Genomic DNA, 27,995 nt, shown 5'->3' with positions numbered 1-27,995 from the left:
TTGATCGAGTAAGTAACGTAAGGGTAAGAGAGATGTGTGGAAATAAAAAGAGCGTGGTTAAGAGAGCAGAAGAGGGTGTTTTGAAATGGTTTGGGCACATGGAGAGAATGAGTGAGGAAAGATTTACCAAGAGGATATATGTGTCAGAGGTGGAGGGAACAAGGAGAAGTGGGAGACCAAATTGGAGGTGGAAAGATGGAGTAAAAAAGATTTTGTGTGATCGGGGCCTGAACATGCAGGAGGGTGAAAGGAGGGCAAGGAATGGAGTGAATTGGATCGATGCGGTATACCGGGGTTGACGTGCTGTCAGTGGATTGAATCATGGCATGTGAAGCGTCTGGGGTACACCATGGAAAGCTGTGTAGGTATGTATATTTGCGTGTGTGGACGTATGTATATACATGTGTATGGGGGTGGGTTGGGCCATTTCTTTCGTCTGTTTCCTTGTGCTACCTCGCAAACGCGGGAGACAGCGACAAAAAAAAATAGAAAAAAAAATATTCCCTCAAAGACCCAGTCCTCTGTTCTTAACGCTACCTCGCTATCGCGGGAAATGGTGAATAGTATGAAAAAAAAAATATATATATATATGTATATACATATAGAAAGAGAAGGTCAAAAGAAAGGTGCAAGAGGTGAAAAAGAGGGCAAATGAGAGTTGGGGTGAGAGAGTATCATCAAATTTTAGGGAGAATAAAAAGATGTTTTGGAAGGAAGTAAATAAAGTGCGTAAGACAAGAGAACAAATGGGAACATCGGTGAAGGGGGCTAATGGGGAGGCAATAACAAGTAGTGGAGATGTGAGAAGGAGATGGAGTGAGTATTTTGAGGGTTTGTTGAATGTGTTTCATGATAGAGTGTCCCTGCATGTTGTAGAAGGTGACTAAATGGGGAGGGAGAGGGAAACTGGAAATCCTACTCTCCAGTTCATACTTTTTCAAAAGAAGGAACAGAGAAGGGGGCCAAGTGAGATTTTTCCTCAAAAGGTCAGTCCTCTGTTCTTAATGCTACCTTACTAGTGCAGGAAATGATGAATTTGCAAGAAAAAAATATTTTTTTTTATCATTATTACTATTTTTATACTTGATCGCCCATCCATATATGCACATATACATACACAGACATATAGATATGTACACGTGTACATTTTCATACTTGCTTGTCTTCATCCATTCTGGCGCTACCCTGTTCCACAGGAAACAGCATCACTATCCACTGCTTCAGCGAGGTAGTGCCAGGAAAACAGGCAAAAAAAAGGCCACATTCATTCACACTCAGTCTCTAGCTGTCACGTATAATGCACCGAAACCACAGCTCCCTATCCACATGCAGGCCCCACAAACCTTTCCATGGTTTAACCCAAACGTTTCACATGCCCTGGTTCAGTCCACTGACAGCACGTCAACCCCAGGATACCACAATTCACTCTATTCCTTGCAAGCCTCTCACCCTCCTATATGTTGAGGCCCCGACCACCACATAATGAAAGACTTTAATGAAAATTAATTTTCCTTTGATTCATGCAGACAGATTTGCCAACATATTTAACACTAATGGTACAGAAGGAAACAGGATAATGCAAACAAAACAACAATTACATGAGTTTGTTGGTAAAGATTTGGTACAAAATGAAAATAAGATCAGACCAAATTATTGCAGAAAATTTTGCACAAGCTACAATTTAAGAAATCATATAAAACAAGATTTCCAGTCTCAGATATTCTAAACACAGTTAATCATTTATCATGTAAGTTTATTTTTTCATACCCTAATTCATGGAAATCTTGGTGTACTGCGGTACAAAGAAAATTTACCTGTTGGTTTTTTAAACACCAGTAAATTTTTGAAAATCTGCTAACAGCCATACTTCAAAAAAGAACTCCCACAGGCTAAAGGGGAACACCATTTTCCAGGCAACCCCTCTATCTCGTCAAAATTTCATAAAAGTACTTTTTAATTTGTGATACCACCGATGTCTTATCAAATAATTTCTAAATATAAACCTAAAAAACCAACAGGTAAAAATGGAAGGAAAGGGAAACAATAACCCTATAAATCCCATTATGCTCTAGCTCAATAATTTTTATACATTCAGATATTTCTTAGAAATACATGGACGGCAAAGAGAAGATATCATTTTAAGATACAATATAGTTTCTGGTATTCCTCACCACAAATTAAGCTGTATTGTTAAGATGTAGGGAAAGCATTCAAGCTTGATTATGTAAAACATACTCTGGACTGGATCTATCATACATATCACAAGCATTTTCATCATTCACTTCAAAATAAAGCCTAATGGTATACAAATCAAAGTGACACCTCTTAGAATTCCTATTCTTATATCTTTTTCTAAATTCAGATGTAATGTTCTTAAAAAAGAGAAGTTATTATCAACTAGAAATTTTGTGTTTTTTCTGTTTTCCTTTAAAAATTCTCCCAAGAAACCGAGAAGGAGATCGAGGGCTTGATGAAGATTCATCTGGTAGTAACAAGGCAGCAGAACTGGTGGTGCTCATGGGACTAATGGAAGGAGAAGTTTCAGGAACATCTGGTAAAGCTGGGAAAAAACTAGTGTAATCACTTGATTCCCCTGAGGCTGATGATGCACTAAGCTGAAGAACAGGTCCTGTAGGTGATTCCAGAATAGGTATTGCAGAGCTTTGTGGAAAGCCATTTGCACCCATGGATGAATTCTCATTTCTTTCTGGTATATCAACTTCATCTTGAGAGAAAGCGGCTTTGCCATACTGCTATAAATGGTAAGAATCAATTTCATGCAGAGAAAAATACATACAAAGCAAATAAGAAAAAACATTCAAAAAAAGAGAAAACATTAATATAAAGCTGCTAGAGAAAATACATCAAGGTTGACAAGCATACTAAAAAAAGGTATCATAATGAACAAATTAAAAATATGGGAGTTTCCAATATGTCTAAAGCTATTCTTAGCTTAGACAATGCCAGCTAAGGATGTCATTAGCATGCACTGATCAAAAATTATTTTCGACAATGAGTTATCTAACAAATTTCAAAACATTTTGGCATAGAGGCTCCTAAAGCCATCACATATGACCAGTCATTATTGCAAAGATAAATCACATTCTAGTAATTCAATAATGGATGAAAGTACCTTTCTTTAGGTCTTTAACACAGAAAGAAATGAAATAAAATACTGAAGTGGACCACTGAAGTTTACTGTCTTAAACAATTTGAATTTTCATTGCTTTTTAAGTCAATAAAATGGGTATGCGTGAAGGAATAGTAATTCCAACAATATCATATGGTTGTGATGCACAGGCTATAGATAGGGTTGTACGGAAGACGGTGGATGTGTTGGAAATGAAATGTTTGAGGACAATATGTGTTGTGAGGTGGTTTGAATGAGTAAGTAATGAAAGGGTAAGAAAGATGTGTGGTAATAAAAAGAGTGGTTGAAAGAGCAGAAGAGGGTGTGTTGAAATGGTTTGGACATATGGAATGAGTGAGGAAAGGTTGACAAAGAGGATATATGTGTCAGTATGTGTCAGAGGTAGAGGAAACAAGGAGAAGCAGAAGACCAAATTGGAATGGAAGAATGTAGTGAAAAAGATTTTGAGTGATCAAGGACTGAACACGCAGGAGGGTGAGAAGCGTGCAAGGAAGAAAGAAAGGATTGGAACGATGTGGTATACCAGAGTCAATGTGCTTTCAATGAACTGAACCAAGGCATGTGAAACATCCCGCGAAAAACTCATCACTGCATTTATTAGCTTTCCTTCCACATCACATATCTGTAACACCTACAAGGCATCTCTGTCAACCCTGTTACAGGCTTTCTCCAGGTCCATATATACCACATACAAATTCCTCTCTTTCACCAAGTAATCTGCACAAAAAATCCTCTAAGCAAATACCAAATCCATACACCCTCTAACATTTCTAAAGCCACGATACTTTTCTCCAATCAAATACTTTGTACATAATATCAAACCTTACCATAACTTTTTCATACACCTTACCAGGTATCCTTAACAAATTTATACTACTGTAGTTCAAACTTTCATTTATGTCACCTTTGCCTGTCCTCTGGTACCTCATCTTGTGCTAAATAAATGCTAAACAGCTTGCCTAACCAATCAGTAGCATGTCACCCACTTTCTCAAGAATTTCACTTGTAATCCCTTCCACCTCTACCACTTGCAATACTTTAGATAAGGCAAAGCATTCACAACCTCTTTCTCTCTTTACCTTAAGTTATACCATGGCTCTTTCACTCCATGTGCCACTTTCTTCCAAATACCCCTCATATGTTTCTCTGTCATCTAATAAATTTGGTAGACCTTAAAAATACTTGCTCCAAATATTCTTCACATTTTTGCATGTTACCACCTCCCTACCAGCTCTCCTAACTGTTGCTATCATTTGCTCCCTTCCTACACTATTCCCCTTTTCCAAAAAAAAACACAAGAGGCTGGATGCAGAAACATGAAAAATGTTATTATATAATGGAATAAAGAAGTTAGTTGCTAGTGATACAGAAGAGGGAATTTATGGAGAGTACCTGCATAGAAGGTATGCAAGCAACCAGGAGTACAAGAAAAGCAATGAACCAGGAAAGTTAATGTCCATTAACATGTTATACTTTATAAATCATGGGGGTGTACATTAATTTGCCTCCTTTAAAGCCTTACATTATGCACACTACACATTACAACGATGTTAGTGAAATGCTGGAAAATATCCTGTTGCTGCATATAGGGAAAGAAAGGCAAAGTAAGATATTGCCATCAAGTAGTGACAATAGGTTACCATGGTGCATCTTCATTTATGTAGTCATTAAGTTGCTGTCTATCAGTGCAGTTCATTTGCAGGGTTTTTATAGGGCTAATAAACTTATTCTTTTAATACTTGCTACATAATTCAAACCCAAAACAATGTTCAAATAAAATATCACAAACATTAAGCAGACACATTAAGTAAAAGTAGTCAGTAAGAACATTTGTTAGGAGCCTCTGAAAACACCAGTACTAAAGTTGCCCTCAGCTAGAGACCTGTTCAGGGTGAAGCACTAGAGGCTAAAAAGTGGTACTAGAGTTCACCAATTATGGAGACTCTGGCTATGGCCACCCCTTGAGAGAGTTCCTGAATGGAACAGGTATCATAGATACAGGTAAATAGTAGTAGCTGTAACTTATGACATTTGCAATCTTGAGGAAATTCCAGAATTGGTAAGCTATGATATGAAAACACCAGAAAATCAAAGGTTAATATTTAGTGATAATGAAATACTTATGTACATTCAAAACTATGGGTGCAATACATACTGTATGAGAATCCTCTGCTGTAGTCGAGTCATTCTTACTTGTAACTTTTGCGTCTGATCTTCGAAGAAACTTTGAGAAAAAACTTGGTGATTGCGATGGGGAGGGAGTTGTGACACTTAAAGAGTTGACAGATGCCTGGGATGAAGTCGATGAACCTGATATCTCTCTTATTCTTGCTCTTTGCTCACCACTTGTAATAAGCAAACATTTTATGTACTTTATAATAAGGAATTATATCTATGTATTGGAAATATATATGGATAATTACATACATAATATTATTTTATTTATTTTGCTTAGTCACTGTCTCCCGCGTTTGCGAGGTAGCGCAAGGAAACAGACGAAAGAAATGGCCCAACCCACCCCCATACACATGTATATACATACACGTCCACACACGCAAATATACATACCTATACATCTCAATGTACACATATGTATACACACACAGAAATATACATATATACACATGTACATAATTCATACTGTCTGCCTTTATTTATTCCCATCGCCATAATATATAGACATATATTTATCATTATACATGATAGCTATAGCACAGATGTGAGCAAATAGGGTAACTTCCTCTGCTATTGATACTACCTCACTTAAATGAAAACCATATGCAATTATGAAAAAAAATCCCTAATCATCTCCTTTTTTTCAAACTCTTTCAACATTTCCCACATTAGCAAGGTAGCAACAAGAACTAGCAAAGAAATGGCCTCATTTGCTCACATCCACTCTCAAGCTGTCATGTATAATACAGCAGAACCATAGCCACCTATCCAAAACCAGGACCTAGAGACCTTTCTGTGTTTTTCCTGTCAACTTCATATGCCTTGGTTCAACCAATGGACAGCACATCAACTCCTGTATACCACATTACTCTTAAGTGCTCTATCTTTTTTATGCTTTACACTCTCCTGCACGTTCAGGCCCCATACACTTGAGTCATTTTTCATTCCATCCTTCCACTTCCTCCTTGGTTATCCCCTCTCCATTGTTCCCTCCATTTCTGACATGTATAACTTCTTAGTTGTTATCTCCATATATCTTAACAGCTTCAGACTACCCTCTTCCATTCTCTTAACCATACTGTCTTTACTACCACAACTCTCACATACCCTATCATCCCTTAATCAATCCTCCTCACACTACACAGTCCTCAAACACTTCCTTTACAAAGCTTTCACCCTTTCCCACCCTCTGTCATCTAGGGCTCAAGCCTCACATCCATACAATTCAAATTGGAACTACTATACCAGTAATACAAGTATACCTATCTTTAACCTCAGAGATAGTGACTTCTCTTTCCACATATCCCTCAATGGTCCAAGCCTTCATCCCCCTCACCCATCCTATGGCTACCTCAGCTCCCATGATTCCAAATGCTGCCACAGTCGCTTCCAGGTATCTAAAATACTCCACTCCTTGCAGTTTCTTTCCATTGTTCCATATGCTACCATGTCCCCTACCAGATATCTAAAACAATCCACTTCTTCCAGGTTCTCTCTACTCAAACTAACTTGTCTCATCGCCCCAATACATAATAACCTTACTCTTATTAGTATCAATTCTCAACTTTCTCTTTTCATACACTCTTCTAAATTCAGAAACCAGCTTCTGCATTTTACCATTACAGTCTGCCACCAGAGCAATGCCATCTACAAACAGCAACTGACTCACCTCCCAGGTGCCTTTATATAATGGCACGGCACAAGCATAATTATCTCTCATACACGCCCTAATTCCACTATAAATCTCTCAAAAGCATTCAGAAGTCTTCCATGCACACCATTTAGATTCAGAACTTCCTGAAATGCTTTCCTATTTACTTTATAAAGTTATTCATGTTACCCGTAACCTCATCATTTCCTTTGGAGTAAAGGCATGGTACATAGTACTAGGTGAAAAACTGTCTCCCTACAACACACAAAAAGTAATTACAGATAGTAATCACACATACCTCCCTAGAAGCCTTAGATACAGTCTTAACCCTTAGAATGAAGCATATCTGAAATGAAGCTCACCTATTCTGTATGGCAAAATGCTTTTAGATTTTTTCATTGCAAATGGGGAGCTAGATCTATGGAAATAATGTTTAATAAAAGCAATATAGCTCATCCCTAGATCAACATAAACATGTTGGGCATAACAACATCCTCAACTCTATGCCGGAAAACCCACATCAAACAGCACAAAATCCTTCTAAAAAGCAGAAAAGTTATTCAGATACCAAAACTAATATTCTTGTAAGTAGCAATTCCTTACCTACAGATATCTTCTCTGTACCAGCTTTAAAGTACTGTATGCATATCTTGGGGTGGCTCTTGTTCCATCTCTCTCTTTGCTGGAGTGGAATCAGAGGTCTTTCAGCTTTTCAACTCTCCTGCTATCACTTATCTTCAAGCATCAGTTTCTGTCTGCCATGATACCATTGCCATTTCTCTGTTATACAAGTATTATTTTGGCAACAGTTAACACATACTTTCATTGAGTGTTCCTGCAGCATGAGTGGCTGCTGCTTCCTATATCTTCTATGTGGAATCCAGCCACACAGAGGCTGGCCATTACACTACCTTCATTCCACAAATGGCAAAGATGTGAAATTCTCTTCATTCTTTAATTTTCCCTCCCTATACCCTCACCACTTTTAAGAGTTAGGTCTACAAACATCTGAGCTGTAATCAATTTCTTCTATACTTTTTCTCATACTCTTAATGTTTGCCTTTCAAATGAGATGGCTATAACTTTTTTATCTGTAAGCCATGAGGGTCATTATAAAAAACAGATGGCTAGATGAATGTATCATTATCGAAAAATGCCAGAACCCCTTTTCCAGAGGTTCCTCCAGCTTCAAAGCTGCACTGCATTTAGCAACAGGGGAAAGGATGGACTCCTTTGAAGGAAGAAGTTCTTTGATGAGATTACACTTATATAATACAACCAGATAAGGGTGACTTTTCCCTTCAAGCATAACCATATGAAGGTAATCCAGTGTCACCCAAGATGGATGAATAAAGTTTTACATAATAAAATGCTCTGACAACTGTAGGCACATAATAAGCATATAAAAATATGGAAATAATAGCTGTATTTGAAACTCATCCTATAATGATTATGGAGAAATTTTTTACCCAGGACCACTCATAGAAGTAGCAGAAGAGATATACTTGAACCTGATCCTGTACCTGGGAATAACTTGTGGCTGGTATGCTAAGGAGTCACGTAATTTCTCCCAGTAGTTCCAGTATCCTTTTGCACGATAGTAGTCAAGAGAGTGACAAAAACTTATTACAGTTGGCTTAACACATGGTCTGTACAGGCATGGAATGACTATGCGCCTGCGCTGATCTGTAAATGAACAGAGGATACGTACTGGTGCAAACAATATAACAGCAAAGGTAAACATCCTTTTTTACCTCCTTGTAAACTTTCATGTCTTAGTTTTTCTGAGAATTGTATATGTTATGAACAAAGATGTCTTGCTAAATTCAAACAAATTCATCAGAAACTAACAATTGTAGTTGTATAGTGTATGTAATCCATATAAAAATCTGCAAACCTTAAACCTATGTCTTAAATCTTAAATCCATGATTAAGTTCATGCATGAAAATCACAAGTACTACTGTTAATAACCCAATAATATACCATTAATTTCTTGTGAAAATCTCATTTAGAATAAGGCATAACTGAAACAATACTATAACATATAAAATCAATACTGACCTAATTTATCAATGATTTCTCCCATACAGATAATATTACCGAGAAAATTCACTATCAACTCTCACAGGGCTTTCATAAATGAAAGTACATCATTAAATTTACCCGCCTGCAATTCTTCTATAAGTGTAATGTTGGCTTTACCGCACATCACTGGCTTTCAAGTACGTCATTCGTGTTGCTGACGGCTGAACAGCCATCATATGCAGATCAACTACTTAGAGAAAAGTAAATACTGTAAAGCATTCACCACAAAAACAGGTTCTGTAAAAATCCATAAAATCAGTGTAGCTTACATGCGTGAACCAACACTTCACATGAGTGAAAACCAATTTGAGCCCGGTGAAACTTAAAAAGAACTAAACAAAAACAAAAACTGGTCACCACAGGTTTTACAAGGTAAAATAGGATATATCTGTCTGCTTATATACCCAGCTGACCAAGAGCTGCATTTCTTTTTTTTTGCGTTTGTGTGCGTTAGCATGAATTCTTTTTTTCTTCCTTCTGGAACAACAAATACTTTATCATCAAAGCTAATAAGAATACACTTTCATACTAATTTTTGTGGATTATATATGATGGCTAGTGTGGATGTGAGCAAATGAGGTCATTTCTTTATTCATAATAAGAAAATCTTGGTCAACACCATTCTGGACACAACTAGGAAAATTCCTACAATGAGGACATCAAGGACTTCACATGAGTGGGCCCCATGCCCCTAGAAGGATGTCATATTATGAAAAAGAGGAACATCAGGTTCATGTTAATTGCTGTTATGAAAAGAACAGCAAACAGCAAAAGATGAAGTGATATAAAAATACTCACAACTGCTAAGGATGAATATAAGTAGGTTCATTAAGACTGCATTTTCAAACATAATGAGAAGTTCGAGGACAAGAGGAGAAAAGCAGCAAAAGCCAAGAAGGGTGTATGAAGAGCTTTGAAAATGGAATTCATCTCATATACTAAATGTTTTAAAGACTTTAATTTGCATAATAAAAATAATTAAAACTATTATATGAAAAGGGCAAGTAACTTACCGACACTGAGAGCATGAGCAAATAGTACGAAGAAATTGTTAGCACTGGATGCTAAAAACTCGGGTGACAAAACAACAATGACTCTAGTACATCGTTCAATTATAAGTCGCACAATGCTGTCTGACTCAAACTGTAGCCCTCCAACCAGATCTCTGTCTTTTAAGCACAGCTGAAATACAAAATTAGTCTTACAAACATTTAAGAATTACCTCATGGTTTATCATCTTGTGCTACAAGCAAAACAATTTCATCAAGCAAAATCCTTTCATCAAAATTACTGTCTATAAATGATTCCTCTCCTCTAGTACATAGCTGGTGTCTAATGCAAAAGTTTCTTCATTCCCCATGATCAGAGTACATTTCTGTACTTTCTCAACCATGAAAACCTTCTCCATCCCTCCATCTTAGTTTTGGTTTCTCCTATATCCACTCCCATTCACTCTATCAAAATTTATTCTTTCTTAAGTCTTATTTTACATTTCAACCTTTCTCACATATTCATATCACATCAGTGCCCTGATGTGCTACTCCATCATACATATATTACAGTTTAAAATGTTTTTGGGCTGAACAAGCTTAAAACAAAGTTCTTGAAAACAAAACCAGTTCCCTTATTGGGTAAAGCAAATGTAGTCATAGCTCTCTGTGTTGTCTATTCTCTAAATCTCTATCTCTATTTCAAAAATACTGTTCTAAGTTTTCAAATGATCATCTTTTAAATGTACATTCTACATCTCTGTGAAATTTTAACACTATCAAATTTTCATAAAAATATTTAATTACCAGAAAACCTTCAAGGCATATAGTAATAAGTAAACACAATGATAATACACAGGAGCAAAAGTGAATAAATCAACTTTACCTTGAGATTATACTCTCCCTCCAACTTCTCAACCATTTCTTGCACAAAGTCAATATCTTCATCAGCAAACAAAACTAGTGCATTGTAATACTGCAGCCCCAGTCCCATGCTCAAATTCTTATGATCATCTGTATGAAAAAAAATATATATATAAGTTTACAAACTTCAAACCATGATAAGGCAAATTTATGGTATCATAGCTGAGTAGAGAGGTGAACCAAAGCTAGCCCAAGGGATGGATCCAGCACATTAAAAGATGTAATTTAGCCCATGAGGTCGTTTAAACAATGAATTAAAAAAATTTGGAGCAGAAAAATATTTTATAAATGACTTAATCTAACAGCTTAATTGAGTGTCATTAAGAGTACTAAACATTATTTTAACACCAGATTTGTATTCAGCATGAAAAATGCTTCTTATAATGAGTTTTTAAAGGAAATGGTTCTTCTGAGAAAAATACCAAAAATTAAAGGTAATAGCTCAGGAGATATCTTAGCTCAAAAAAATTTGTTTCAAAATTGAAAGATAAGATATTCAAACACTTCTATATTTATAATGATTATGGAAAATATATCATAATGCTCTCAGTTACCAATACATACCCAGTAAATACGATGCAAAGGAGCAGAAAATATTTCAAAAATCTTCATTTAACACCTAAATTGAGTGTAATTAAGATGACTAAATGTTATTCTAACACCAGATTTGTATTCAGCATGAAAAATACTTCATATACTGAGTTTTTAAAGAAAATCTATTTTTCTAAGAAAAATACCAAAAATTGAAGGTAATAGTTCAGGGTATTTTTTAGCCATAAAAAAGTTTTCTTTTAAAATTGAAAGATAAGATATTCAAACATTTCTATACTTAAAATAATCATGGAAAATATATATATCATAATGCTCTCAGTTCTCAATACATACTAATTACGATGCAAGGGAACAAAAAATATCTTTAAATTGCTTCATTTAACAGCACAATTAAATGTCATGAAAATGACTAAAAATCATTTTACCACCAGATTCGTATTCAGTGTGAACAATACTTCTTATAATGACTTTTTAAAGGAAATCTATTTTTCTCTGCCAAACAATCAGGGTATTTTTTTAGCTCAAAAAACTTTTTGTTTCAAAACTGAAAGATAAGATATTTAAACACTTCTATACTTGAAATAATCATGAAAAATATATCATAATGCTCTCAGTTACCAATACATAATCAGTAAATAAGATGCTACCTTGCAAACGCGGGAGACAGCGACAAAGTATAATAAAAAAAAAAATAAAAAGATGCAAAAGAACAGAAATATTTTAAAATAGACTTAACAGCTTAATTAGGTGTCATTAAGAAGACTAAATGTTATCTTAACACCAGATTTGTATTCAGCATGAAAAATACTTCTTAGAATGAGCTTTTAAAGGAAATCTTATTTTCTGAAAAAAATTTTAAAATTGAATGTAATAGTTACAGTGGCATATCTAGGGTATGGCAGTTAAGCAGGTGCCCTGGGCACCACTCAACAGGTTTGTTTTTTGAAATATGCTACACGATTGACATTTTTAAAGGTTTGGTTTTGTGAGAGAAAAAAGAAACTCGCCTACTTTTCAATCTATAGTAATATTTTGCTCCTATCAGATGAATTACTGCTTATACATTACAATTTTGATCAAATAAGTCTTTCAGTCTTTAAGAGTTTACATAAACTTAACTTTGGCCTAACTCTTCAATGGCTTATAATTATACTGTATATATTTATATGTACATCCAATGTATGTACATTTTTAATCAAGCCAGGGGTGCAATTTCAGTGCTTGCCATTGGTGCTATTTCCCCTAGATATACCCATGGTTACTAAGGATACTATGCTATGAAGGGCACCTGATGTATGTGGAGTGTACATACAGCACAGCTCTATATTTCTCTTCTTATTCTCTTAAAGAAATTACAGCACACAATAAAAACACATACTAAATATCAACAGTGATATAGTACATGAGATGCACACTGCATAAACAGTTAATCCTCAAATTACAAAAAAATATCATGTATGGGAGAAACAAAACCAAAAGTTTTGCCAATTTTTCAAGAACTTTTAGCAGATCAGAAATCTTATCATGGGAAAAAGGAAAACCTTAGCCTAAAACAAATAAATTAATACATTAAGGCATCAAATTCAGACAGCTTTACAGATGATAAGTCCAATAAATGAAAGAAATCAACTGAAGGTAGTTTTATCAACAGCAATCTTTTTACGCTACTATCCTTTCTCAAAAACTTTTTGGAAGCCTATGCCTTTACAGATTCTAACATTATCCATATTGGCAACAGAAATCGTTGTTACTACTCACCAACAGTGAGAACGTTACTATCATACACTGCCACATCAGACACTAACTGGTCCAACGGTGGTGGGAGGGCTGCCAAGGCACCACCACCTTGGCTTTTACACTTGTCATAATCAGAATCTGGAAAAAAACATAAGAGATGACAACTGATAATGGAAAACAAGGAAAGTTTGAATACCTTGTAGTATGTGAATATGTGACAAAACCATGGGAATAACCACTTGCAAAAATAATGCCATAACATTTAACAAGCAGAAAAATCAGTATGTAGAGAATGTTTCTTCAACATGACAGATGCTTGGGGAGCACATTCTAGGCTATGCAATCCAATAATGGAATCTGTCCTATGAAATAGAAAGCAGAACTCATTTTTTTCTATAATGTAAATACAGATCCCCACTTTCAAAAATGTAATGCGATGTGCAGGAACATAAATGTTTAGGGTTAAATTTTTTAATTGCCACCCATAATGTGCTTAGGGTTAAATTTTTTTAATTGCCACCCATAATGTGCTGTCATACTAGATCATATACTTTCCCCTCCTCTGTGTTAGTCATCAAGATGTCAGAGATATTATCATAATATGCTGCCACAACAACAGAGAAAAATCCAGAACATTTCAAATATTTATTGGGTATCAACATAATGGTTCAGGCAAAATATATATTTACATAATGTTACAAGCATTCACACAGAGAATGGTGATGTACCAGGTAGTGTTACAGATCATGAATCATGCACAGGTCCACCCAGGGTCAGGACCAAATGGGTTCAAATGCTGGACACACCAATCAGCCCACAGCCAATCCTAAATATTCATCCTTCATGTGGGCTTGTACAGGTACACACAAATAGGAGAAAAGATAAGATACATGTATACAAAAAGATGGGATAACATAAGTGTAAAAGTCTCTCTTAGTAATTAATTAATAGTAATCACACTATTGTATTGGTATAACAGAAGAAAGAAAATATAATTACTGTTCCTCTCTATCTGAAAGTACTGATTGCTTAACACCACTTGATAAAAAGTACCCTTTGATGCCTTAATGCAACACACAGTTCCATCTAAATGAGTTCTAAACTTTTGTAATTATGGTTAACTACTCAATACTCTGCTACAATCATCTTTTTTATCTTTTATATTTCTAAAAATCTGCCACACATGAGGTAGTTGTAGGATCACAGGCCTGCCTTGGTGAAAGGGTTAAAAAGCATAACCATCTCGTTCCATATACAAACTGCACATATGCCAGCCAATCATGGACCGAAAAAGTTAAACTAAAATTTGGTCATTATTTACCCAAAATTGGGACTTTCACAGCATATCTGACCTACTTTGTCTAGGGGGTTGCATGACATTTGCACGACATCAAGGAGGGAAAGAAAATAAAAAGAAGGAAGGGGACTAGTCCACTTAATAAGGGACAACATTAAGTCTCACAAGATATTGCTGGATGGCCCTCTCATACAGTACATAACACAAAGATTAGGGGAGATCTGCATAGTGATGGTGATAATCAAAATTCCTCTTAAGAATTTTCATGAACCAGAACAATTACTCAATGAAAACACTGAAAATACAATAAGAATGGTCAGGAGGGAGCAAAATATGCACTCTTCTGAGATGGTGAAGTTCTAACAACAGAGGATTATAAAGAATCAGTACGGGAGAATTTACATTCTCATGAAGACAGAGAATCAATGAGCCACAGATTCTTAGAGCATGTCTTCTTATTTCATGTCGAAGGCTCCAGTCATGGACAAAAGTTCACATCAAGGCCAGGTCTTTGTTGAAATATATAGAGGTTATTGAAAGGGGAAAAGAAAAGATAAAGGAAAGTATTTATGAATTTAGTAAAAACTGAAAAAACATGTTTCTCAAAATATGCCAGATCATAGTTATTAGGAATGACATGAAAGGGTAGAGTGTTTCAAACCTTCAAGGTGTATGAAAAAAACAGTTATCAAACAGCCCACCTTTGAGTTGCCAACAGCCTAACAGTAATCTTGAGACAGTAACATGCCAAGTATGGCATGGTCTAGCAAGTAGTGGGGGCACACAAGCAGCCAGCTCTCAGGAACAAAAAGTACAGTAATACCTATAGAAGAGGAAAAGTGAGCCAGTATTACAGTGAAGGACAAGCAGGTCGAGTTTTAAAGTAAACTTGAGAGAGTCTATAAAACTGTATCTGCACGACATTGAGTACAGTAGAATCAGAGAGGCTGATATACAATCATTGTTATATCTTAACAATCATTGTTATATTCTATCTTTGTAAATAGTAACATAGACACTGAAAATGTCAAATATCATATATCCACCTAGAAAATGTGATAATTATGCTTATGTTTATGGGGTTAATGAGGACATAAAAAGGGGAACAATACTCAAAGAAGAGATATAATTGTGAAAATTTTACAAAACTAAACAGTTTCTTTGAAAACATAAATTAAGAAACAGAATTCCATACTCATGATATATATCATAGTTACATACATTCTACACATGATGATTTATCTCAAGAGTAAAATATCATCAATGATTTCATGCATAAATGAAAGTTAATTGACGGTCAAACAAATGAGAGTTTTTCTACATCTGATACCCAAGGTACTTTGCTCAAATAACCATAGAACAAGAATGACTGAACAATGGACTTGATAAGAAGAAAATTGTGAGAAAAAAATTACTGTAATCCTCCATTCTTGTGGCAACCTCTGCAACACACTCAAAGGAGTGGGAAACATCACCCAAGAAAAGGAAATAATTTTCTCAAGCAATTCTATCACACTACTAAAGGGCCACATTCAGCACTGGAAGGAGAAAGCAGGAAAATGAGATGCTAAGATTAATGAGACAGACAAGAGTGTGATCAGATTACCTATCTTGGGTAAAACTATGTAGCTATGGTGTACATGATTTTTGGTAAAAAGCACAGTGGTTGTGATGGTTTGAAACATGAGTAGCATGGATAATAATTTAGTTCATATCATTAAGTATGAAATATGAGAGACCGAGTATACCTATCATTTACAAAACTAAAAGAGGAGATGCTAGGATTAAAGAGACAGACAAGAGTGTGATCTGATGAATATACCTAGGGTAAAACAGTTAGCTATAGTGTACAGGATTTTTGGTAAAAAGCATAATGTTGTGATGGTTTGAAACATGAGTAACATAGTTAATAATTTGATCCAGATCAATAACCATGAAATATGAGATTCAGTACCCCTATTATTTACAGGGTGGCTCTCAGTCATCAATTATACTTATGATTACAATGAAATTCCTTACATCATGAAATCATCTCTAGGCCTAACAGTACAATGAGGTTAAATGTAAATGTTTAACAAATTTACTTACTGTCCTAGTAAATTCAGAGTACCAATAACATACAAATCATTTACCCAGTTTAGTTTTGACAAATCTGCCCTGTGAATAGCCCTTATTCAGCTATGATAAATATCATCATCCTTCTACGAGATGTTGGCTGCTAGTGGAGATAAGCACAAACCTTGATGAACTCTAATACATTTTAAGAAACAAAAATGGAGTGGCTATATACAGGTTTCTAATTAAGCAAAGCACTAAATGAAGTGCTGAAGCTTAAATTCTAATTGTGGCAATTCTGAAGCACTTATCTAGTGTAGAGCACTGGCTCTATGTCTGCTGAAGCATTCTACACAAGCCATCAAAAAATGGCATTGCCTAATGAAGTATGAATGCTGCTAAGGGACAGTGACATAGGAGCTTGAGAAATCAATTACAACTCATACCTTTTGGAACAAACAAACCTTGACTCCCTCTCATGAAGTCCACTAACATCTGACAAATTAATAAACTTCACACCTTTAGCTTAAGAAGACAGGATATCACCAATAACAGGTATCACTGACCCAACAAAAATCTAAAATAACCACTTCAAAGCTGATTTGAGGAAAGGTAAGTTGAAAATGGGGCCTGGTCTTAGTAAATTGACTTCTCTCTATTGACTCAAACTCTTGTTCTAATTTTGTAAAGAGCCTGGGTAATTGGTCTAAACAAAAAAGAAAATTAGGTTGCAGTCTTGAATCAAACAAATATTTACCTACCTTCAGCAGATTCAGCAGATTCTTTGAAAGAGTTAGTAATGCAAAAAATACGTCAAAGCTAAGATGTACATAGGGAGGGTCCAACATGGTGATACAGTTACCAAAAGTGTGTTAAGGAACCTTTGCTTTCTGCTTTAAACTGGTAGACGCTCCTAAGAAAAGGGAGGTCATTTATTGTCCAAGTTCAGCCTTTCATTGATGTGTGCCAACAGATGGAATACATCTTTTGAGTTATAGGCCTCAAAGACTGGTTACTGTCTGGTGTTTAAGATGCTTACTTGAAGAGCACTTTCATCACCATCACTCTATCTTACTGGTGCATTTGAAATTTCTAGGGAATAATCTGAAAATTTTAATATATGTATCTAAAGGATATTCAGATAGATCATAAAATAATCTATTACACTTACAAATATTTTCCAATGTATCATCAATGACATCATAACGATCCATTACTTCAAGAAATGTCCAAAGATGTTCCACTTTACCGCCTTTTTGACCCCATATATGTAAACAATGTTCTGTTGGGGATATTTTGCCCCAACAGCTGATGCTGCTCACATCAAGATTTGCTTGTTCTGCCACACCTCTCCAATCCCTGGAACACAAAACATTAGAACTTCAATATGAGGGAATTTTGAAAACTATCTTCCACTTTTTATCTTAATGCGAGATAATTTTCAGGGTATTCTTCCACCTTTTACCAAGTGACCTAAAACAGCCTCCCAAGGAACTTGGTTTATTTAATAATTCTAAAGAATGAACAATATAAACAAAAATATCCAGCATTCTATCTTTCCATTTAGTTATATTCTTTTCATATACCTACTATGAACTACTTTATTCAGTTGCTATTAATCTTTTTTCTTTCTATAAAAAAAAAAGATACCCCTCTCATAATGTATGTAACCATTTATTCCTTTGCCTGCCATCATATATTCCCAAGGGATAACCTGCAATTTTCACAACTAAAGGCTCATAATTTGATCACAGGAGAAAGTGTTAGCTACAAAGCTACTTCCTGCATCATCATCGCAGCTTGCCACCACAGTTTGGGTTTGCTATGTCCCTGCTATAGGAAATGCTACTTCCCGTTTCAAGGGGTAGCTGTCCCAAGTTTCTCCAAGAAAAGGGAAGGGAAGGGGAAAACCCCAACTCCAACCTGATGCTTTCTCAATATTTGACATTTGCATTTTTTTGAATTTCCAGAAGTATCTAAGGTTCAAGAGTTGACATCCAACTTGAAAGAAGCTTGTTTGATAGGAGCCTACCAGGTCTTGCTTTGTAGCTTCAAAAGGGCTGTCATGAAAGGACCCCTCTTCTAGTATGGAAAAACTTATGGGCTGGTGTTCCTTCTCAAGTGAGAACAGGGAAAATGGCAAACCCCTGTTCATAACTGGGAAACAGCACAATGAATAAAAAAAATCAACTGACCTGTGTACCCCTTGAGATGCCAAAAGTATCTTCCGAGAATCAAGCCTGGTAGCCATAAGTTGTCGTGTGGCTGAACTGAGAATTCTTATAGGGGCTTCTCCCACTTCCCCTCGGCGCAGAGACATGTCTGCTTTTACAATGTAACTGTAAATGTAAATATAAAGTATCATGGCTGAGATTGTTGCAAGTAATATTCAGAATGGATGCAGCTTGGTTCAGTTCAAGGTAAAAACAGAATGGCAAAGGGCTTTTCATCTATTATTGCATATAAAGCATTAGTTCTGTCCTCTTCTGTGTTAAAACAGCTAAAAAATTTACACTTTTGCCTGAATCTTTACTTTGTTTAATAATACAGTGGAAATCATTTGTCTATAGTTTGCCAATGGAAGTCAATCTATTTCTCATGTTTAACTTTGGTTCCATAACATGGGATAAATCATGGGTAAAACAGCCTCTCTGTCTAATGAAACATATCCCCAACTTGTGTTTACAGCTTAACATATGAAATTATCATCTTCATTCATGCTTCTAATATCATTCACAATATGCCTGTAATGCACAGAAAATCATTCTTCTGGCATCCTCATCAGAAATATCTACAGCCTTATACAATCCAGTCACTGATGTGCATCTGTCACTCTCTCTTACATTCTATCTCTTCTCATAAACTGGAACTCTGACAATACTCCCTATTTATTCCAAAACATACCACCTCTCCACTTAAAAACCTTCATAGAAAAATAATACCAAAGTACAAATATGATCTGTCCATAATTATGAAACAGCAACCCATTAATGTGTGTATTGGAATGAGGATTTAACAAACACAGCCTACAACTACATAAAGTTTCTGGGATGCAGGGCCTTAACTACTTTAGAGAGCCACAAATGAAAGATATGAAGACATGTAGCAACACTAAAAGTAGTTTTATTTTTTCTCAGATGTTATGAATAGTGAAATGTCCCCATGTCTTGTTTCTGGAAATGCTACATTTACTGTCCAAACTTCAGATTTTATCTGATTTATACCAAGTTTTATGTGATATCTTTATTAACCCTCTAACCTCTCAATTAGCCCACTGTTCAATTTTATATGACTTTTTCTACAAGTTGCATATAAACATTTTCATCCTTACAGAATGAGATATAAAGTGTTGCCACCATGCGTTCTGTCAGGGAAAAGACTATCAACACATTTAAATCACAGCAAGATAAACACATTGTTGACAATAATCATCAGTGAATAAGCTTGTTCAAGGGCAATATAAAATTCATGCATTCCAATATCTTTGTTCTTCACAGATTAAGCCTCCTTCCTAGAATGTCCATCAGCTCAAGTTAATTTACTATTCTTTCCATTCACATCTCTCCATAAATATCCCATGTCAGTATACTTTTTCCATACTAAACGGTGTTCTTTCACAGTTATCTTTGAGTCTGCTAATATGATGGAAGGTGTGATGGACTGAGAAGAGCCTTCTGCTATGTCCCTATCTTGCCTCCAACTATACAGATTACATATGTTGGATTCTATAACTCTTCTCCATGAGCTAACTTTGTCATGAACCAACAGGCTTTCTGTTAATTGGTCTTACCATTTACTCCCATGTACACAGATAGGGACACCACAATGATACATTCATTTCACGTGATTATTACAACTGATTTACATATATTTTAAACCATATACACAAGCTTATGCATATAATGTACACATCAAAGTCTCATAATAAGATACAAATACTGCAACAAACAATCTTATGAATTTATACACACTCAAAATCAATACATAAACACTAAAAAATGTGTGAAGAGGTTTTTCATCATCAAACAACACTTCATTAAGTGTAAGTGTGCTGGTACCTGCAGACAATGTGTAGGATAAAACTTAACTAACTCTAAACTATAATTTATCCAGTTGTTTAGGTACTCTGTATTGAGCACATCTGTAAATCTCAAGAGAGTTCACCATCAGAGCATTAATGAATATCTTCAAAATATATATCAAAGCCTTGAAGTTAAAGCACAACTGTGATCTTAAAAAAAGTTATGCTTTTTCATCATCTCTGGACTGGCATGCCCTTTCACTTGTGATTCTGTGCATACATTCCTGCCACAGCACTCTATGCAATCACTCATATGTTACTTCTGAATGAGATCACATTGAAAGACCCCTTAAACTACTCAGTGTGATACAACTTGGTACCTGGCTGCAAGTGTTGAGAAGATATAGTGATGCAGGAGAAATCACTTCATGACCACTGATATGGTCCACATTCCAGGTTCTCGAATGTAGCTGTCTGACTGTATTATCTGTGAAGATAACAAACTTGCAATCTTAAGCAAAGGTTCTACCTTAAGGAATACCTTATTCCATTTATATATTTCAACACTTCATAAGCTCCATCCTTGGATAATCACTGATGTTCAAATATTGGTGAAATTTCTTTGCAAAAGTACCACCCTTCCTTCCTACAGAGGACATATACTTTACTATATCACTAATGATAACTCTAAATTAGCAACAGTGTGATTCTGAAAATGTTAAATCTGTAACTAGGTGCCTTGATTAAGGAGCGTTGTTGGTATAAAATTGTCCTTACATAATTTATTTCCATAACTTTTTCTTGTAAATAATGACATCAATTCAGAGCAAAAATTCTCTTATTAGAGTTACATTGATTCTAATGTCATCCATTCTTCAAGTAATGACAGACCTGCATTTTAAAGGATGAAGGAGAAAAGATATATAAAAAGGTGAAAGAATTCCACATTCTAAAGATGGCAGATGACAGAGAAAAGATATATAAAAAGGTAAAAGAATTCCACAGTTTAGTTGTGAAATGCAATAAGCAAACATTAGATCATTCAATGCTAGATTTACCAATATTCAATGTCTCTAGGAGATAGTGGTACGCTGGGGTGCTACAAAACCTTACCAGGGAAGAAATGCAAGGAAACGATTTTCAACAGCTGACATCAAAAATTAGAGAAATATTGTAGCAAAGAAAAGGGACTTAATCTGTAAAATAAATGAAAAGAGGCTCATGTTGAAAGGTGCAAGAGACGGCACTGACATGGCAACTGTTTTTGACTGAACTCTGATAAGAAAGAATGGGAAAAGCTTCCAGAATATTTGTGTAGTAATCCATTATGAACTGTATGACTCAACCCTCTGGTAAACTTTAAAAGCTACCTAAGAAAAATACATTCAAGAGCCTAAGATTTCCTATAATTCTATGACAGATATAGCTGCCTATTTCAGTGATAAGGAGTTTGTAAGAAATATTAGTTGTTACGTTCGTGTAAAGTGTTCTGGCAGTCAAGTGACTGAAATACAAAGGCTTGAAAAAAAGTGTCAAGACTATCAAAACAAAAAAAAGCACAAAAGCTGATGAAATTAACCCCACAATGAGATGTTTTACAAGCCTGAAATGAGGGAAACACTCAAAGTGAGGTGAGAGATTAAACAAATGAGAGTGGACAATTCGTACATCCTTATTGGAATATCAGTATATGAGTTTGGTAAAGTGTGTGAAAGAAGAAAGTTAAGAGTAAATGTGAATAAGAGCAAGGTTATTAGGTACAGTAGGGTTGAGGGTCAAGTCAATTGGGAGGTAAGTTTGAATGGAGAAAAACTGGAGGAAGTAAAGTGTTTTAGATATCTGGGAGTGGATCTGGCAGCGGATGGAACCACGGAAGCGGAAGTAAATCATAGGGTGGGGGAGGGGGCGAAAATCCTGGGAGCCTTGAAGAATGTGTGGAAGTCGAGAACATTATCTCTGAAAGCAAAAATGGCTATGTTTGAAGGAATAGTGGTTCCAACAATGTTGTATGGCTGCGAGGTGTGGGCTATGGATAGAGTTGTGCGCAGGAGGATGGATGTGCTGGAAATGAGATGTTTGAGGACAATAAGTGGTGTGAGGTGGTTTGATTGAGTAAGTAATGTAAGGGTAAGAGAGATGTGTGGAAATAAAAAGAGCGTGGTTGAAAGAGCAGAAGAGGGTGTTTTGAAATGGTTTGGGCACATGGAGAGAATGAGTGAGGAAAGATTGACCAAGAGGATATATGTGTCGGAGGTGGAGGGAATGAGGAGAAGTAGGGAAACCAAATTGGAAGTGGAAAGATGGAGTGAAAAAGATTTTGAGTGATCAGGGCCTGAACATGCAGGAGGGTGAAAGGCGGGAAAGGAATAGAGTGAACTGGATCGATGTGGTATACCGGGGTCAACGTGCTGTCAATGGATTGAATCAGGGCATGTGAAGTGTCTTGGGTAAACCATGGAAAGTTCTGTGGGGCCTGGATGTGGAAAGGGAGCTGTGGTTTCGGGCATTATTGCATGACAGCTGGAGACTAAGTGTGAGCGAATGGGGCCTTTGTTGTCTTTTCCTGGCGCTGCCTCGCGCACATGAGGGGGGAGGGGGATGTTATTCCGTGTGTGGCGGGGTGGCGATGGGGGTGAGTAGGGGCAGACAGTGTGAATTGTGTGCATGTGTGTATATGTGTGTGTCTGTGTGTGTATATATGTGTGTACGTTGGGATGTGTGGGTGTGTATGTTTGCGTGTGTGGACGTGTGTGTGTGTGCATGTGTGTGGGTTGGGCCATTTCTTTCGTCTGTTTCCCTGCGCTATCTCGCAGGCGCGGGAGACAGCGACAAAGCAAAATAAATAATAATATATTAGTATATGCATGAAAATATAAATAATGTAAATTATGAAGTATAAAAAACAATTTTCAACCACAGGAAGAGTCTTACAAACATCAAAGATTAATTCACAGAGAGATCATAATTAATCAGTTCTCTCTTAACACTTTTTAACGGTTCCAGAGAGATGAGGCATAATGCAAAATACTGCTAAATGGGAACTATCTTCTCACAAGAAATAATCTAAAAAGGTTTAATTCATTACCACATCCCCCTTTTTTGTGCTATAAATGACACTCATCAACAAAAGTAAACTGTAAATGTTTACGATGGCAATGTTTATTACTAATATATAGCAACTGCATACACTAAATAACTTTCAGTATGACTAGTTATATCGGTGAAACTGAAGTCAGTAAATCTTTAAACATATAACCCAATTCCCAGCTATGATTAAAAGGCTAATTCCTCTTTAGATCCTTATACAGACATCTACCCTTCTCAAATATCAAGAGTGTCTCACGAGGTTTCCTGGTGGTAACCCTCACAAGTTTTTGGTCTATATTAGGAAAGTAAGGCGTCCAAGTAAAAGTGCAATTCATAGCCACCACATTATCAAATGTAACATCTAAGACTTTTTCATGGAATGGGAGGATCTACTGTTGAAAGTAAAGATAAGGGGATATTATTGGGATTATTTCTTATCATCTTTCAGTATCATATTACTTAATAATGGGGAGGGCTATGAAGAAGAGGGCAATTGTTGGTACACAAAAAGTAATTACAAATCAAATGAAAACATATTACCTACAAGAACATGACTCAACTCCTCATAGTATTCAAAAGCATTTAGTTTTACTTTCATTTTGGCTGTGAAATATTAATTTCAGCTCATTCCATTCTAGGTGGGGAAGAGGTGGAAGAACAGCCACTCCAGATATGTGAGCAATTCTCCAAAATGGACAAATAAAGCTCCCATAAACATGGAATAGCTACTCATAAGATAATCAATTTCATCATACACATATCATCCCAAAATCTTGGGAAACAAATCTGGCTATGTTCAATATGTGAGACTTCCAGGACAAAGCAAAGATCATGGGTATCCCCAGTACATTCACGTTATTGCAGGACTGAACTGAAATGTTTTGAAATGTAAGAGTATGATATTGGGCAGAAGTAGAGAGAGATCTTAGACTATACTGTATACAAGGTTACGTTTTACATTGTGTTGAAATCTGACAGAAACCAATTATCATTTATATATGATATTTCTACTGTGCAATATTCATTCACCTGGTCAAATAAACTTGTTTCTCTTAAATTCTATATTGTAAAGGTATACATATCTAGCTTTTGGAGGTCAAATTTAAGGAAAGAAAAAAAGCTAAGTACATGTTATTTTGACAAGAAACTTGCCTGCATCAGTCAGTAGACGATTAATGATAAATAAGACTCCACAGAAGCTTGATATCTATGATAAACCACTAACCTAACGCTACAAATTTGTAAGCTAAGACAGAATTAGTCAGGATTTTCACAAATGGTATCCTAAAAATTTCCGTACATATCTCTGTAGGACACGACCCTGAACGACAACTTTAGCGAATCATATTACGTGCAAGAGGCCATATGTCAGACCTATATACACAGAAAATATGTATATATGCTAATTGATGGACTTCGAAAGTTAAGCTGCATCCCAAGAATTTTACGACTGCATTACAGTTCTCAGAACAAAAACTTGCTTCACAGATGAACTAAATATGAACTAAGTAAGTCAAGCTTACCTCACAGAAAAACCACTGGTATAGCTATTGAAACTTTAATAGCTCTATAACAAGGTAAGTGTTCAAATACTTGAAATAAGAGGTAAGGCAAACCAAGAGGCATAGCAGCACACACCTGTTGCTGCTAAGGCGAGGGAGTTTCCTCCTGTTGTTTATGTTTATCAGCTGGAGAAGACAACAGTTTTCTGTCATAACTGATAACCATTTTCTATGACGTTAGTTATGGATAACTATAAAATGTATAGTACTTCTTGGAAATGTTACGAACTTGTAATCCTAACATAGCTATACTAGACATAATATCGCAACTTATGTGAGAGGTTACTTCATGATATGAGGTGGACTTCTCTTTGCATGAACGGTATTTTCTCACAAAGAAGTAATTAGTGAAAGAAGATTCTTGGCTCTGAATAATGTTGTGTCCTACAGTATATGTATGAGCTTGTGATAACGCTTCACATATATGAATAACGGAAAAAATCAATATATATCGTGGCTTTAAATCTATATGGTAAGTTTACGTTATGTTTCCATACACTTACCTGACTTTCTAAATATTTCATTATCCTTGTCTAGTTGAGAATAAATTATGTCTTGTTATTAGGCTTTACAACACCTGCTCGTTGCCTAATGGTATCTGTGGTGCCTTCTTTTCAAAACAAGGACCTAGACGCAGTCTAACAATTTCTTTATGACATAAGAGAGGATACAGGAATACTTGTAAGATACAAAATATCTCAACTTCCATTTGTAGCCTTTTGTTCTGGACTCTCTTCTAGATTTAAAGAACTGTTCTCAGTTAATTTCGGCATGGTGTTTTAGTAATCTATATATGTAGTCATCATGTCTCCTCTGATAATTTCTTTTGCTTCCAATATGGGCAGATCGACTACTTCCCTTTTCCTTTCGTAAGGCATTCCAGTCGGGGTCTGGTAGCATCTGTATTGCACTGCTTTTTACCTTCTCAACCACTACCTAGCAACTCCTCACCAGAGGAGTCGCAAAGAAGTAGATTCATGGCATTGGCCAGGGACGGGTTCCTATTGTGTTTCATAACATCTGTTGACTCCTTGATAATAAATGTGGGAGCCAAAAAAATCTAAAGCCTAAAGCTCATTTAAATGCTCTTTAATCCGTTCCTGATACCCATGATTCTATACCTATCTATGTTTTCTTTATCATTATGATAATTGTCATTATCGTTATTTCCAGTATTATAACTACTATCAACATCATAACTAGCATTACCATTACCATTAATTTCATTATTACTATTATTATTATTATTATTATTATTATTATTATTATTATTATTATTATTATTATCATTATTATTATTTCTATCGTTATAAAAACCCAGAATCCCTCTTATATTTCCTACAGCTCCAAGGCTGTGCTAACGTGAGCGAAAATAGTGATATACCGCTTTGGAGCGAGAAGGTTTTCGAAAACTTATGTTTTGTCCACTGACGATGATACAGCTCAGCCGAAGGACGCTTCTTGTTCGAGGTATAACCATTAAGGGAATGGTCCAGTAACATCCATCGACATATCTGTCCTTCAAACACACAAAATGCAAAATTTGGTTCGAAAGTCGTACCACAGCGTATGACATTCATTATAAGTGTGCAGAGTACGACAGCTGTGCAAAATATAAGTAGCTTATCATGAGTACAAAAATTAATCGTTTACTATATGTGCGGCATAGGAAGATCATACCCCCTACATCGTTCTATTGAGGGCAAAACATGAGAATATGTAAGGACTGAAATTAATTTCTGAGTCAAATTCCATAAGTAGCTTACAAAATATAATTTCAAATTTTTTTTAATGTTCAGCGTTAATTTCATGACATGTGAGCCGTGTACGTAAAAAGTGATACGTATTTCGGCAATTTCCGACATATGTATCTTGTAATATGACACATGGAGTGAAGTCCCTTGCTTCAGGTTTGGGCGTTGGTCACACGCAGACCAGCAAGTGTTGCTTCACCAAACCTAAACCAGCCAGGTGAAGGCTGGGTTCTCCCATGGTTGTACCACAGATCTATTTTAGTAAAACTGGTTTATCTTGAAGTCATAGAGCCCATTATTCAATGATGCAAATTTCGTGTAGAATTCTACTTTCTTCAGAAAATATATTTTGCAGTTAGATGCATACCAAGTTAGAGAAACTGAATCAAAATTGCTTGTAACAGCTGTCATGAAAACTTTGAAAAAAGTAATAAGGAAATCATCCAGTATGATCTTTTACTAGCAGGCTCTACAGAATTAGGATAGAAAGGAACAAAATTATTATTAGGTTTTGCAGAGTGGGAGTGGCCTCGTGCTGGCTAGGTCGAGTGAGGTCAGTGGGTCTGGTGATCCGCCCAAGTGGTGGTGGTCTCCCAAAAGGTCACAGACGTTCAGCAAGGCCTCATACCATCATTATAATGTTGCCATAAAACAACTTTTTTCATCTTTCAGCACCAAAGTAACTAATTCTTTTCTGAAGACAATTATTATTTCAATTACCGTTTTATATTAGCATCGATCGCCTTATTTCTACCAGAGTCATACATATGCAAAGCATGTTTGAAATTCTTTGTTAATAAACACAAAAACACAACACTGCCAACTATAGACCTGACATCTGAAACTCGAGTGACCCACCTGACCTCCCATACCTTTCGTCGCTCAAACTCCTTATCCCATGACTATTGGTGTAAAGTATTATCATCATTATTATATTCATTATTATTATCATTA

At 35.9% G+C, this 27,995-nt stretch overlaps 1 protein-coding gene across 3 annotated transcripts; it reads right to left on the bottom strand.

Annotated features, from left to right (window-relative positions):
- Positions 1-1,590: 1,590 nt before the first annotated feature.
- Positions 1,591-25,415, bottom strand: Myd88 (myeloid differentiation primary response protein MyD88). Of its 3 annotated transcripts, none has more exons than XM_071690277.1 (10): positions 25,364-25,415; positions 21,019-21,125; positions 18,813-18,956; positions 17,789-17,976; positions 13,287-13,403; positions 10,939-11,066; positions 10,077-10,245; positions 8,501-8,663; positions 5,307-5,496; positions 1,591-2,753 (listed from the first exon to the last, which is right to left on the bottom strand). In XM_071690277.1, exons 3-10 carry the CDS (start codon positions 18,935-18,937, stop codon positions 2,394-2,396), a joined length of 1,440 nt encoding a protein of 479 aa, XP_071546378.1. In that variant the 5' UTR covers positions 18,938-18,956; positions 21,019-21,125; positions 25,364-25,415; the 3' UTR covers positions 1,591-2,393. The 3 variants fall into 3 exon arrangements, with proteins under 3 accessions (XP_071546378.1, XP_071546399.1, XP_071546390.1); XM_071690298.1 differs by having other exon boundaries at positions 1,591-2,750; XM_071690289.1 differs by lacking the exon at positions 25,364-25,415 and adding an exon at positions 25,249-25,356 and having other exon boundaries at positions 2,246-2,753.
- Between the last annotated feature and the right edge of the window lie 2,580 nt (positions 25,416-27,995).

Source organism: Panulirus ornatus, chromosome 3 (assembly GCF_036320965.1).
Source record: "Panulirus ornatus isolate Po-2019 chromosome 3, ASM3632096v1, whole genome shotgun sequence".
Classification (NCBI taxonomy): domain Eukaryota; kingdom Metazoa; phylum Arthropoda; class Malacostraca; order Decapoda; family Palinuridae; genus Panulirus; species Panulirus ornatus.
This window is presented reverse-complemented; position numbering and strand designations above follow the sequence as displayed.